The sequence below is a fragment of the Oryctolagus cuniculus genome, chromosome 5 (genome assembly GCF_964237555.1).
Source record: "Oryctolagus cuniculus chromosome 5, mOryCun1.1, whole genome shotgun sequence".
Classification (NCBI taxonomy): domain Eukaryota; kingdom Metazoa; phylum Chordata; class Mammalia; order Lagomorpha; family Leporidae; genus Oryctolagus; species Oryctolagus cuniculus.
In genome coordinates this window covers 123,244,622-123,257,020 of record NC_091436.1, presented here as the reverse complement: position 1 = coordinate 123,257,020, position 12,399 = coordinate 123,244,622, and the positions used below count along the sequence as shown (strand labels likewise).

The 12,399-nt window shown below is 42.4% G+C and overlaps 1 protein-coding gene across 12 annotated transcripts in view; it reads right to left on the bottom strand.

Moving 5' to 3' along the window:
* The window catches only part of ADGRF5 (adhesion G protein-coupled receptor F5), a 108,732-nt gene that overhangs the window by 34,450 nt on the left and 61,883 nt on the right, over nt 1–12,399 (bottom strand). For 8 of the 12 annotated variants that reach the window (XM_008263014.4, XM_070074019.1, XM_070074015.1 and 5 more), the window contains exon 4: nt 1,836–2,006. In XM_008263014.4, coding sequence (XP_008261236.2) covers nt 1,836–2,006 — 171 coding nt within the window. Of the gene's footprint in view, nt 1–1,831; nt 2,007–12,399 lie in introns of all 12 variants that reach the window. The other 4 variants (XM_070074013.1, XM_070074017.1, XM_070074021.1 and 1 more) reach the window with 1 other exon arrangement.

Genomic DNA, 12,399 nt, shown 5'->3' with positions numbered 1-12,399 from the left:
TCAATGTATCAATGACCAGTCTTTCTGGAAGAAGCAATTAAACTTTCCAAAAGCAATCGTATTTCAAAAGAAATCTGTTCACCTGCATTTCTAAAATGGTCTAAATAGTGGAACTCCTTGATGTCTTCTCTAGTAGACATCTAGGTCATGGACAGTTGGTTAATTCAATAGTACTTTTTAAAGAGTTTGTGTAAAAATGAAATGAAATGAAAGCAAAAACATCTATAGTTATTGTCATAATGTGCATTTCCATGTTTTTTTGAATATCACATATATCTATTATCAATAATCAATAGCAATATATCTATATTGATATCTATATTGAGTACATGTAACAAACTCACAACTAAATCTCAAGTGTTCATAATCACAAGTTGGTCAATGAAAACAAATAATTTAACATTTTATGCTTGTTGGCCTGTTTTATATACCAGATTTTCTTTCTTTTTTAATTTTTTTAACTTTCTTTTTGACAGGCAGAGTGGACAGTGAGAGAGAGACAGAGAGAAAGGTCTTCCTTTTCCGTTGGTTCACCCCCTAATGGCTGCCGCAGCCGGCGCACCGTGCTGATCTGAAGCCAGGAGCCAGGTGCTTCCTCCTGGTCTCCCATGCGGGTGCAGGGCCCAAGGACTTGGGCTATCCTCCACTGCACTCCCTGGCCACAGCAGAGAGCTGGACTGGAAGAGGAGCAACCAGGACAGAATCCAGCGCTCAGACCAGGACTAGAACCCAGTGTGCCGGCGCCGCAGGCGGAGAATTAGCCTATTGAGCCGCGGAGCTGGCCCAGATTTTCTTTCTAGCACCACAGAGACATTGAAGGTTTCCATTATGAGAATTGCAACAAAGTTAATTAAAAATATTTTCAATAATTTATTTTCCCCATAATTAGGGGAATTAATTTCAGAGGCAGAGGATCTATGTTGAGTGAGACATTGAGGGATGTTTCCCCTTATGTTTTAAAGTACCCCCCTTTTGAAAAATGCTCTGTGGGAAAGAGCTAACAAAACCATTTGGGAAATATTGCATTAGCCCACCACTGTGGGGGGAATTATAATGCACATTGACACCTAACTGGAAAACCACTAACTCAAGGAAGTTGTTAATCATAGAATTTGATGGGAAATGGAATCAGGTTCAAGTAGCATATATTCATAATCAAACATTAAAATGTATGGATTGACATTGGGATAGACTAATATTTGATAATTCAAAAATAATTTTGACAACAATAATTTTATCCTTTACTCCATTTTAGAATAATAAAACCCAGTATTTATTAGTGCTCTCCAACTTACAGAATAATAACCTTTTACAAGAGGAAATTGCATCTCAGAGCTTCTATGGATTAACAAGTCTCCGGTGATTATCCACTGAGACATAGTGGAGCTGGTATGACCTAGAAGAAACTCTGTAACCAGAAAGTCCCATCTGTGGCCTGAGAGAGTCTGCGTAATGCCTTTTTCTGATACAAGTTTGTGCTTGGTCTTTATTTCCTGACCCATGATGCCAAAGAGAGAAGAATTTGCTACTTTATTGAAATCCTGAACTAATTACCAAGGGAAAGAGGACCCAGTTGATTGTCATGAAGGCCTTGGCCATATATTGGGACCATTTTCTGACAATCATTATAGAAACCACCAAGGAACCATCTGGTCACCATTTAAAATAAGAAAATTCATCTCGGGTGGCTATGAAGTCATAAAACAGCACAACAGGCCTGTTGAGTCATTTCACTTGCCAGCCAGGTAACATGGTCTAATACCAAGGAGTCAGACATTCTCCCTCTTGCTATGTCCCATCAACCACACCAAAGCAATTGCTCTCCTGGTACTCACCTGTTGTCACCTCTATGCTCAAAATGTCAGCAGCTTGGGCACTGCTGTTTCCTGGAATTGGAAAACTAAGGCTGCTCAGGTAGGCTTTGACAGGCTCCAGGAAGGATGCATTTTCAAAACTGAGCTCAATATCCACAGTGTATTCTTCAGCTGCAGGACTGCTAGCAACAACTGAAATGAAAGCACAAGCAGGCTGTGAGAATTTAACCACAGGAGAGGGAGAGAGATTATAATGGAGATTTCAGCAATAACAGGTGCAAGTGGATGTTGGGCACATCTGCCCTTATGAATTTCTAGTGAAAATTTTCCTTTAAGAGAAAAAGGAAAATTTGTCTAGTCATCACCAACTACTGACCACCCATTGTGGTGTCTAAGGCCAAGGACAATTATGCATAAGATGGACAATAATAGAGCAAAAATGGAAGCAGAAATAATTAGTATTGAGGCTCTAGCAACCATTCAGATAATACATGATATTTTCCTGACACACATAAATGAATGTGTTTCCTGCACCTTTCAGTTCACATACACACACTCCTTTTTCAAAAAAGAATTTATTTATTTATTTAAAAGGAAGAGAGAGAGAGAGAGAGAGAGAGAGAGAGAGAGAGACTCCTTCATTTGCTTATTCACTCCTTAAATGGCTGCAATGGCCAGGCTAAAATTGGGAGTCAGGAGCTGCTTCTGCCTCTCCTACATGGGTAGCAGGGGCCCAAGCATTTGAGCCATCTTCTTCTACTTTCCCAGGCACATTAGCATGGAGTTGGATTTTAAGTGAATCAGCAGGGACTTGAACTGGTAACCATATGGAAGCTGGTGTCTCAGATGGTGGTTTAACCAGCTGGCCCCCCATACACATATTTCAATAGGCAAACCATGCATGCTTGAAGACCTCTAGGAAAGTTATATGGTTAAGTCCCTTTGCACTCAGTCTATGGATAGAACATGTGCTCTCCATTCTTAGTCTACATTTCTACTGTTCAGAACATGGGAGGTACTCAACAAAAGTTTGGTGAATTAGAAAGTAAAATAAAAGATGTTCAGTTCTTCATTGCTTTTCCAAATTGTTCCCAGGTGGTTCAATGGTTGCCATTCTAAATGGGTAATATTCCAATTCCCAACACATACACACCAAAGGCAGGCAAGACCACACACACACACACACAGTGGCACTTCAAAATTCATGGTAAAGTGGAATTAAAAGATAAATTTACTTTGATGCAAAAAATTTTGAGATTCATGTATAGTTAATTTATAATACACATTTTTCATGAACTTTTGAAGATCTCTCATATGCATGGATTTAAATATATCTTTAAAAATTATTTTCATTTTATTTAAAAGGCAGAAGGAGGAAAGGAGGGAGGGAAGGAGGAAGAGAGAGAAAGAGAGAGAGAGAGAGAGAGAGAGATCCAGAGATCTTCCATTCACTGGTTTACTCCCCCAAATGCCCTCAATTGCCATGGCTGGGCCAGCCAAAGTCAAAAGCTTAGAACTCTGTCTGTGTCTCCCGTGTAGGTGGTAGGGTCAAGCACTTGAACCATCACCTGCTGCCTCCCAGGGTGTGCATTAGTAAGAAACTGGGATAGGAAGGGGGTCCACGACTTGAGTTCAGACACTCCAACATGGAATGCATGCTTCCTAAATGGTGCCTTAACCACTGCATGAAATAAAGGCCTGCCTTGACTTCCATTTTTTTATACCAAAATAAACTTACATTTTAATTCCAGTTGTCACGAATTTTTCCAAAAAATCACACACACAGACACACACACACAATCTTTGTCCTTTCATAGTTGGTTCTTTGTTCTTTCATAGTTTCCCATATTACATCATGTCTAGACCAATAATTGTAAGCTTCCCAAGGGCAGGAACTGTTTCCTTCCCTTCTCATGCCTTACTCATCAAGCACAGAGCTCACCACATAAAGAATACATACTAAGTCAACTTATTACAAAATTGGTGACTGAGTCAGGTGGCAAATTCACCTCTCTATCACTGAGAGAATCTTTGATCCGGTATTGACTGGAATATATAACTGGAGCAGAAGTCATGGGCTCAGTTAGCAGTGAATGAAGAACCTTGGAAGAATAAGACATTTTACACAAGGGCCAGCGCTGTGTGCCTTTGCTTGCAGCACCAACATCCCCTATGGGCACCGGTTCACGTCAAAGCTGCTCCTCTTCCAATCCAGCTTTTTGCTATGGCCTGGGAAAGTAGTGGAAGATGGCCCAAGCCCTTGGGCCCCTGCACCCACATGGGAGACCCAGAAGAGGCTCCTGGCTCCAGACTTCAGATCAGGCCAGCTCTAGCCTGGCCATTTGTGGAGTGAACCAGTAGATGGAAGACCTTTCTCTCTGTCTCCCCCTCTCTCTGTAACTCTACCTGTTAAATAAATAAATAAATCTTAAAAAAAATAAAAATTTTAAAAAGGACATTTTACACAGACGCGTGGAGATTATTGTTTTGTCAGTTAAATGAAAGATTAGCGAATGCAAAAGTATTACTATAAAATTTAAGTCAAATTTCTCATGTATTTTTATCATAAAATAAAAATTATATGTCTGTTTTCTAAAAAGGTAAAGAATTTTCCCCTAGTGTAAGATTTGTTTGCAAAGTTTTGAGGACTGTTGACCTGAACCACTAAAACAGATCAGGTTCCTTGAAGGAATCTCCAGTTGTCAAATGTATACCGGAGAAAGTGGTAATTTTTGTTCACTTGGAGTTCTAAGCCATGCTTGTTTCATGGGGTTATTTCTACCCATTAACCTTGTTCAGAATTTCATTCTGGAGTCATTCAACTTGCTGATATTAATTCAAACTTTTAAAAAGTTCTGTGTAGGGGCTGGCGCTGTGGCATAGTGGGTAAAGCCACCACCTCTAGCGCCGGCATCCCATAAAGGGCTCTGGATGCTCCACTTCTGATCCAGCTCTCTGCTGTGGCCTGGGAAGGTGGTGGGAGATGGCCCGAGTCCTTGGGCCCCTGCCTCCACTTCTCTGTAACTCTGCCTTTTAAATGGATGAATAAATCTTAAAAAAAAAAAAAAAAAGTAGGTTTTCTTAAAATGAAGAATGCATTTTAGGATATATTTCCTCTCTATATAATGGACTTTCAGGTAGATTCAAGTGGTTTCTATGACCTAATGTATGGGGCCAGCACTGTAGTGTAGCTGGTTAAGCCGCACCACCTGTAATGCGGGCATCCCAACACCAGAATGCCTATTCAAGTTCCAGCATCTCTGCTTCTGATCCAGCTCCCTACTAACGCACCTGGAAAGGCAGTGGAAGGTGGCCTAAGTGCTTGGGCCTCCTGCCACTCATGTGGGAATGGGAGACCCAGAAGAAACTCCTGGTTCTTAGCTTCAATCTAGCCCAGCCCCAGCCATTCTTAAAAAAAAAAAAAAAAAAAAAAAAACCTGGCAGTTTCTTAAAAAAAAAAAAAAAAAAAACAATATGCAATCAGTCTATGATGGTCCTATGACATCACCTCAAATTTCCTGTTTCCTTTCTGGTTGTCAAATGTGTTTTGTGATGAAAACAAGCTTCCTAGAAGAACTGCTCATCATAGTTTGTGTGATTCTAACTCTGGACATATTTTGTTGTTGCACCCGAGGAACACTGGCAAGCAGGATGGCTATGTGGTATTTGTGAGATCCGTCTCAGAACACATTTTCTTTTCCTGAAAAGTAGTGCAGCAGGGTTTATTCCCTGCAGAGGATTCACTGGCTCCAGGATCCTTTTTTGCTGAAGCCAAACTGCTCTCCTCCCAGGAATGTAAACAGGATTTCCTGGACGGTGGCTGCCTTCGAGGTGGGAGGGGTTAGTAACAATCCCCTATCCCTCACTTCATCATCTGTGGGTTGCATCCCAAGCTCTGATTCCAGCACAGTCTCCATGCCTGTCTGAGCAGAAGGGCACGGCTGGCCCCTGAGCCCACCTCCCTGTGCTCTTTTCAGGTGTAACTGTAAAGCAAGCAAATGTCTGGTAAGCAAACGGTGATTCGTGGAAGTCGTCACTCTCCATTCAAACCAAGGCAATTTCTCTGCTCAGATTTTACCTGGAGCTGAGCCATAAGCATAAAATGTTGAGAGGAAAGGCTCCTGTGGCTTTAGCAAGTTTGTCTATGGGATTCGTGCAAGTGTTGACTGAAGCACCACTTCTGAGGACCTCTTTTCCTACTTAGCTTTTATGCTTTTCAACAACTTGTAAGAGTTTCAGAATAACCCTCAGCCTAAACATCACCTCCCACACAGGCTGCTATGAATGAGAAAGCTGTATTAGAAAAGGAAATGCCTTCCCTTTGCAAACAGCCAGCTCTTAAAAGCAGATTCAAAAACACCATTGTCATCTGGTCATTTGTGGGCTTAACCTTGGAAATCATCTTTCCAGCGATCCACCAACTTTGTTGATGATCAGGTATACCCAGGAGATACTACACTCAGGTATCTTGACTAAGGTGAACCAGAGTAGAATCTTCATGGGTTAGGTAGAGAAATATGTACTATTTTCAGTTCCTACTGGGCAAGTTGATGACCATGAGGTTTGAGTCTAATGTTCTAATCCAAATGAAGAAACAAAGAAGATAATCTCGGACAGTTGCTATTAGCTCCTACTACTCTTTTGCTTTTGCTTTGTTTTGTTTTTCAGGTACCAACTATGCAAACAATCGGAGCAAACAATCATGCAGTCTCCAAATTTATTTATGTGCTCCTGTTTTCCCTCTTTTGCCCTGTAGGGGGAGCTGATACTTGCTCAATCCTTCTCTCCAATGATACTGGATGAATGGAAGGTGAGCATAGTGAAAGTAATGCCAGCAATAACGGGAACCATTTCTCCTTAGTGTGAACAGTTTGCTTTTGCAGAAGGAAACACTGAGATCCTAAGAGTTGAAGCCACAATAATAGCACATATCAGAGCTGAGACTTGAAATCTCATTTTCCTGACTCCAAAGCCTGTTTTCTTCGAAACATTCCCAGCCATAACTCAAATGGAAGAAGACAGCAAAAATGACCACTTTGTAAACTCTTAAAGTACTATAAAACACATAAAGTATTTACTTATTTTTTTTATTTTACTTATTTTTTATTTTTATTTTTTATTTTTGACAGGCAGAATGGACAATGAGAGAGAGAGACAGAGAGAAAGGTCTTCCTTTTGCCAGCGCACCGCGCTGATCCAATGGCAGGAGCCAAGTACTTATTCTGGTCTCCCATGGGGTGCAGGGCCCAAGCACTTGGGCCATCCTCCACTGCACTCCCTGGCCACAGCAGAGAGCTGGCCTGGAAGAGGGGCAACTGGGACAGAATCCGGCACCCCGACCAGGACTAGAACCCAGTGTGCCGGCGCCGCAAGGCGGAGGATTAGCCTAGTGAGCCACGGCGCTGGCCAGACACATAAAGTATTATTGTCAAATATGTCTTTAGAACTTCATGCATAATTCCTAAAGTAAATTTTAAAACAAAATCAAGTTCAAACACAAATTCATTAATTTATTAATAATAAATCAAATAATTATGTAAAACAATTTAATTCTGTTCAGCGTAACAAATGCCTTAGAAACCCACATTCAGGAAAAATGCATTGTGACCCTGCCTGACAGATACAGATTTTGACATTAAATCTTGCTAGTTTCATGAGTCTATTCTTTTTTTTATTTATTTGCAATTTTCTACTTTTTGAGTGCCTATTTCCTGGCACTGTTCTGGGTGTCAAGCCAAGCCTTCTTGGCTCTTCCATCCTTATGCTGGAGGCAAGTGATAAGGTTAGACTTTAATGTCTAAGTTCCATAGGGCATGGAGAAAAATGGTGGGGGAATCAGGAAACTGAGGGACACAGACAAGAGAGCTAGGATTTTACTTTCTATGGAACGGTTGGAAAAGACTTCCTAAAGAGCGAACTTTGAGCAGGGTCTGGGGTGAAGTGAGGGGTGAATCAGCAGTGTCTCTGGGTAATAACTCAAGGAAGAGTGAACAAGCCTGAGAGCCCTGAGATAGCAGCCCTCCTGGCTGGTTTGGGGAATAGCAAGAAGACACCCTCTGATGTGCGTCTTTCCTTCTCCTCTATATCCTAGAATGGTGTCACAGATGTAGCATGAGCCCCTGAGTTTAAGGGACAGAGAGTCAAACACAAGAGCAACAGGAGCTGTATGGGTGGGGTCAGAAGTACTTCTCTCAGACAGGTCAGGCCCAGTGTTTGGGATTAGAAATGCCAACCCCTGCCATCCCTTCCCTTCCCAACCCTTCATAACCTGGGCAGGCAACACTCTGTCCTGCCCTGATCATAAGGCACCACAAGGACAGAGGCCTGCTCCTCTGCTTCTCTCTGTATATTTTCAATGCCCCTCCAGCCTCCTCAGCTGCCCCTGCACCACCTCATTCCTGACTGCTCCATGTGTTTTCCTTTTCTCAGGCTCCTTTACTCCTGGGGTTGTTTGTCTGGATTTTTCTGGCTTGTGGATGCCCTGGCATGGAAGGTAGCAAATTCCAGGTGTCACCAGTGTTTCAGATGGAGGCCTATCAGCAGGCCCAGGAGGCATAAACCAACCAGGATTTCCCCCCTCTCCTTTCCCATAAGTCACTACCAGCCCCACAGCACTTATCTTAAAAAGACATTTCTGGAAAGTTGGCTGCAACCTGCGGCTAGCAACTCTGGGTCTTAATCACAGCTGCTTAAGCAAACAAGATGACTTTTGCCTGGCAACACTAATGGAAACTACGGCATCTCAGAGTCAAAGCCCATGTAGATGCATAAATTAATCTTCTACCTGTTAGAGAATGAAGCCTGCGGACTTCACCCAGATAAATTGGGTTGATGGAGTTTTCTCTTGACCTAAGGGGACAATGCTCCTGATCTCTGATAATTCGACTCTCTTCTTCCTCCACTTTGATCTCAAAGCAAGTAGATCCTAAAAAATACCCAATCTTCACTAGTTCTAAAGGGTGGCAACTTGACAGCACTGTCTCTAGCCTCCTGTGCCATTGCTCAGCAGACACAGTTAAAAGAGTCTGTTCTCCTGTTAGGTTTCGGGAAGGTTTGTTCACACAGAGGAAAACCACCAGAACCCCAGGGTATGGCCTGTCTGACAGGTGTGGACAGAGGAGAAGGTGAACACACCTGTAGGGAAGAGTTGATTCCATTGGCTCCATATACTCAGTTCATCAGAGTTAACCCTGTATACAGTTCTTTCTCTCATGAAACAAAGATGCCATGTCATTCCTGTTTTCTCTGTAAAGCTGTTCCAAGAATCATGAAGAATCATATACAAGAACCAGAAACACGTATTGAAAACTGTGACTCTCAGCTAGGAGCCAGAGACAATTGGGGTGGAACGCCTGCTTACCTAGGAAGTTCATTTAAACTCTGAGTCATGCTTTGTTCATCTGAAAATGGAGTTGGGATCTTATATGGAAACCTCTTGCTAAGTGTCTGGCATTTAGCAGCCAGTAGTAATAATATTTGGCTAAAAAACAGGGGGGGAGGGGTGGCACTGTGGCACAGCAGGTTAAAGCCCTGGCCTGAAGCGCCAGCATCCTATATGGGTACTGGTTCGAGACCCACCTGCTCCACTTCCAATCCAGCTCTCTGCTATGGCCTGGGAAATCAGTAGAAGATGGCCCAAGTCCTTGGGCCCCTGTACCCACATGGGAGACCCGGAAGAAGCTCTTGACTCCTGGCTTCTGATTGGTGCAGCTCTGGCTGTTGCAGCCATCTGGGGAGTGAACCAGCGGATGGAAGACCTCTCTCTCTGTCTCTACCTCTCTCTGAAACTCTTTCAAATAAATAAAATAAATCTTCAAAAAAATAATAAGTTTTGCTAGAATAACCAGTGATTACATTCTGTGCAGATGTGTGTTGGTGAGTAAAGAAAAACTAATGCTGATCTGATCAGGTATCACCTTTGAAATAAACAAGAACTTTAGGAGTGAGTGTTTGCCAAGTGGTTTAGATATATATAAAGCTTGGTACGCCCACATCCCACATCAGAGTTCTTGACTTTGAGACCCAATTCTGCTCTTAATTCCATCTTCTTGCTAATGCACATCCTAGGAGACAGGGAGTTATGGTTCATGTGGTTGGAGCCCTGCCATTCACATAGGAGAACCAAACTGAATTCGTATTTCCTAGGGGTCTGGAAAGTCAACCAGAGGATGGGAGGTCTTTGTCTCTTTCTCTCTCTCTCTTCCATTCAAATAAAATAAAAATTTTAAAAAGGAGGAATAACATTAATCAGGATTTTTTTAAAAAAGCAAAACACTCCTACCCCTCTATGTCAAAGCCAATACCAAATCCACACACCAGCCAGGAAGTGTCAATCCTTTCCTCTCATTCCCCCATCATCACTACTTACCCAGAGAACTAAATGCTACTTGTCATAAGTATAAAAACCCAAAAATCTGTCCTCAGTCTGGCAAGAGCACAACATTTCCTGGACCCAGATCAGAAGGGGTCAGCACACCCAGATGCCAGATCTGCAGAAAGGTCAGGATTTCCGCATCAGCAGCCAGCAACCTGGTATGGTAGGAATCTCGCTCAGACTAAACAGGTGTGAAAATTTTTTTGGAGTGGCCAATGAAGGGTTTGGACATCCTGGACCTCCCTGTCCTGCTATTTCGCCTCTGACCAAGCATTCTTTTTGAAGCCAAAGAAGAAGCAATGGGACTTTCCAGTGCAAGGCCCAAGATACTTTTCCCAATCAAGATCAGGAACTTAACAAATTTAACACAACTGAGCACTTGTGTTACTTTTAAACAATCAAAGTCCATGTTCAGTCTTCTATGACAATCTCCTTTAAAGCTAACTTTTGAGCTTATAGGTAAACCTCCAGCATATGTTTTTCCTTCCAGTCTCTACCTGTGGCCTCCCTAACACACCTCTCCCAAGTCCATCCACCTCTGGAGAGTCAGGAAAAATGTTGATTGCCTTCACCTCATTCCATATGGATCCACACCCTTTTGTTCCTTTTCTCAAAATGCCCTTGGCAAATATTTTCTCTGCTTCCTTCCTCCCCTACACCATGGCAGGGGATGCATCTCCAGGCTGCTGAGCCTCCTAGTCAGTCTCCAAAGATTTCTTCATGTATTTCCTTCAACCCTAATCACTTGCATCATTTTCCTTTAAGGTGAGTTTCATTAGTCACTCCTCTGTCACAGTCCCTCAGCTGACCTAAGATCTACTTCCTGATGTGATCACAACTTAATTCTGCATTCTTTGGCCCACTATGATTTCCCTCTGTTCTGCAGCAGCCATTCTGCTTTAGCAGGGAGCTCCACACTCCTGCCTGCAGTGGGCCCCTGGGTGTTTATGCAGGTGCATCTTCCTCAGTGGTGTTTTGGACAATTTCCTAACATGCCAGTACCTATGCCATTCATCCTCATGCCTTTAACCACAATTTTCTATGTGCCAGTGGTGCATCAGACCTTTGAAAGGCAATATCATTCTTACTAAGAAATAGGTTGGCTGTGGTTTTGTTTTTACCTTTTTTCAAATGGTCAAAAGAAGAAAATAAATAAACCCCAGATAATTCTATTACCATTTCTAAACTAATGTGTACATGACATTCTCCAATCCCCTCCACAATCCTGTCAGGAAACAACTATGATATATGTGTGTGAGTGCACGTGGGGGGGGGGGGGGGAGAAAGAGAGAGAGAGAGAGAGAGAGAGAGAGAGAGATGGATGTGACACCTACAGGTTACATACATAATATATGTACAACCATCCCTCAGTATCTGCAGTGAATTGGGTTCAGGACCTGCTACAGATGCTCCAGTTAGATAAAGCAGAGTATTATTTGCAATATCATCTACATACATCCTCCTTTGTGCTTTAAATAATCTCAAGATTATTTACAATACCTAATAAAATGTATGTACTATATAAATAGGTCTTATACAGTATTGCTTAGGAAATAATAAGGAACAAGAAGTCTGCACAGATGAAATTTCTGAGTATTTTCAAACTGCAGTAAGTTCCCTGGATGCAGAACTCACAATAGCAATGAAAGATTGTAGGTATCAACGGGCCAGTTAGGCTATAGAACAGACCACTGTTACTTGGGCAGAGGTCCATGGTATGCTAAGAATAAATACCAGAATTGCTCCTACCTTTAAAGATGACTGCATTCCAAACCTTAAAGACTGGGCCCCGTGACTCAAGAGGAAATTTTTGATCTAATTCTTTTTCTCTTGGAACAAGAGAGGCATCAAGGTGTCAGAAAGGGCAATGGGTGTGTATATGAAAGGGAATACCTCTCAGAAAATCATAGCCCAACCCTAACACCTAACTTAATTCACACACCAAGAAGAAAGAACCCAGACACCTCCCTGTGGCACCCTGCCCATTGTAACATTCCTATTGCCTTCTTTTCTCATTTTCCTGGAAAGTCCTGCTCTGAATTAATTGCAACTTACAGTTCCACTCTCCAGGGACCCAGCTCCTGGGCCTTCCTATGGCCATTTCTCACTTCAGTGGTTTTGTAAAAGTACCAAGGCCAATACCTTTTCTGCAGATGATGGATCGATTTTTTTAGTTCCCTCTAGAGGGCCAAGAGAGCAGATGACCATGTC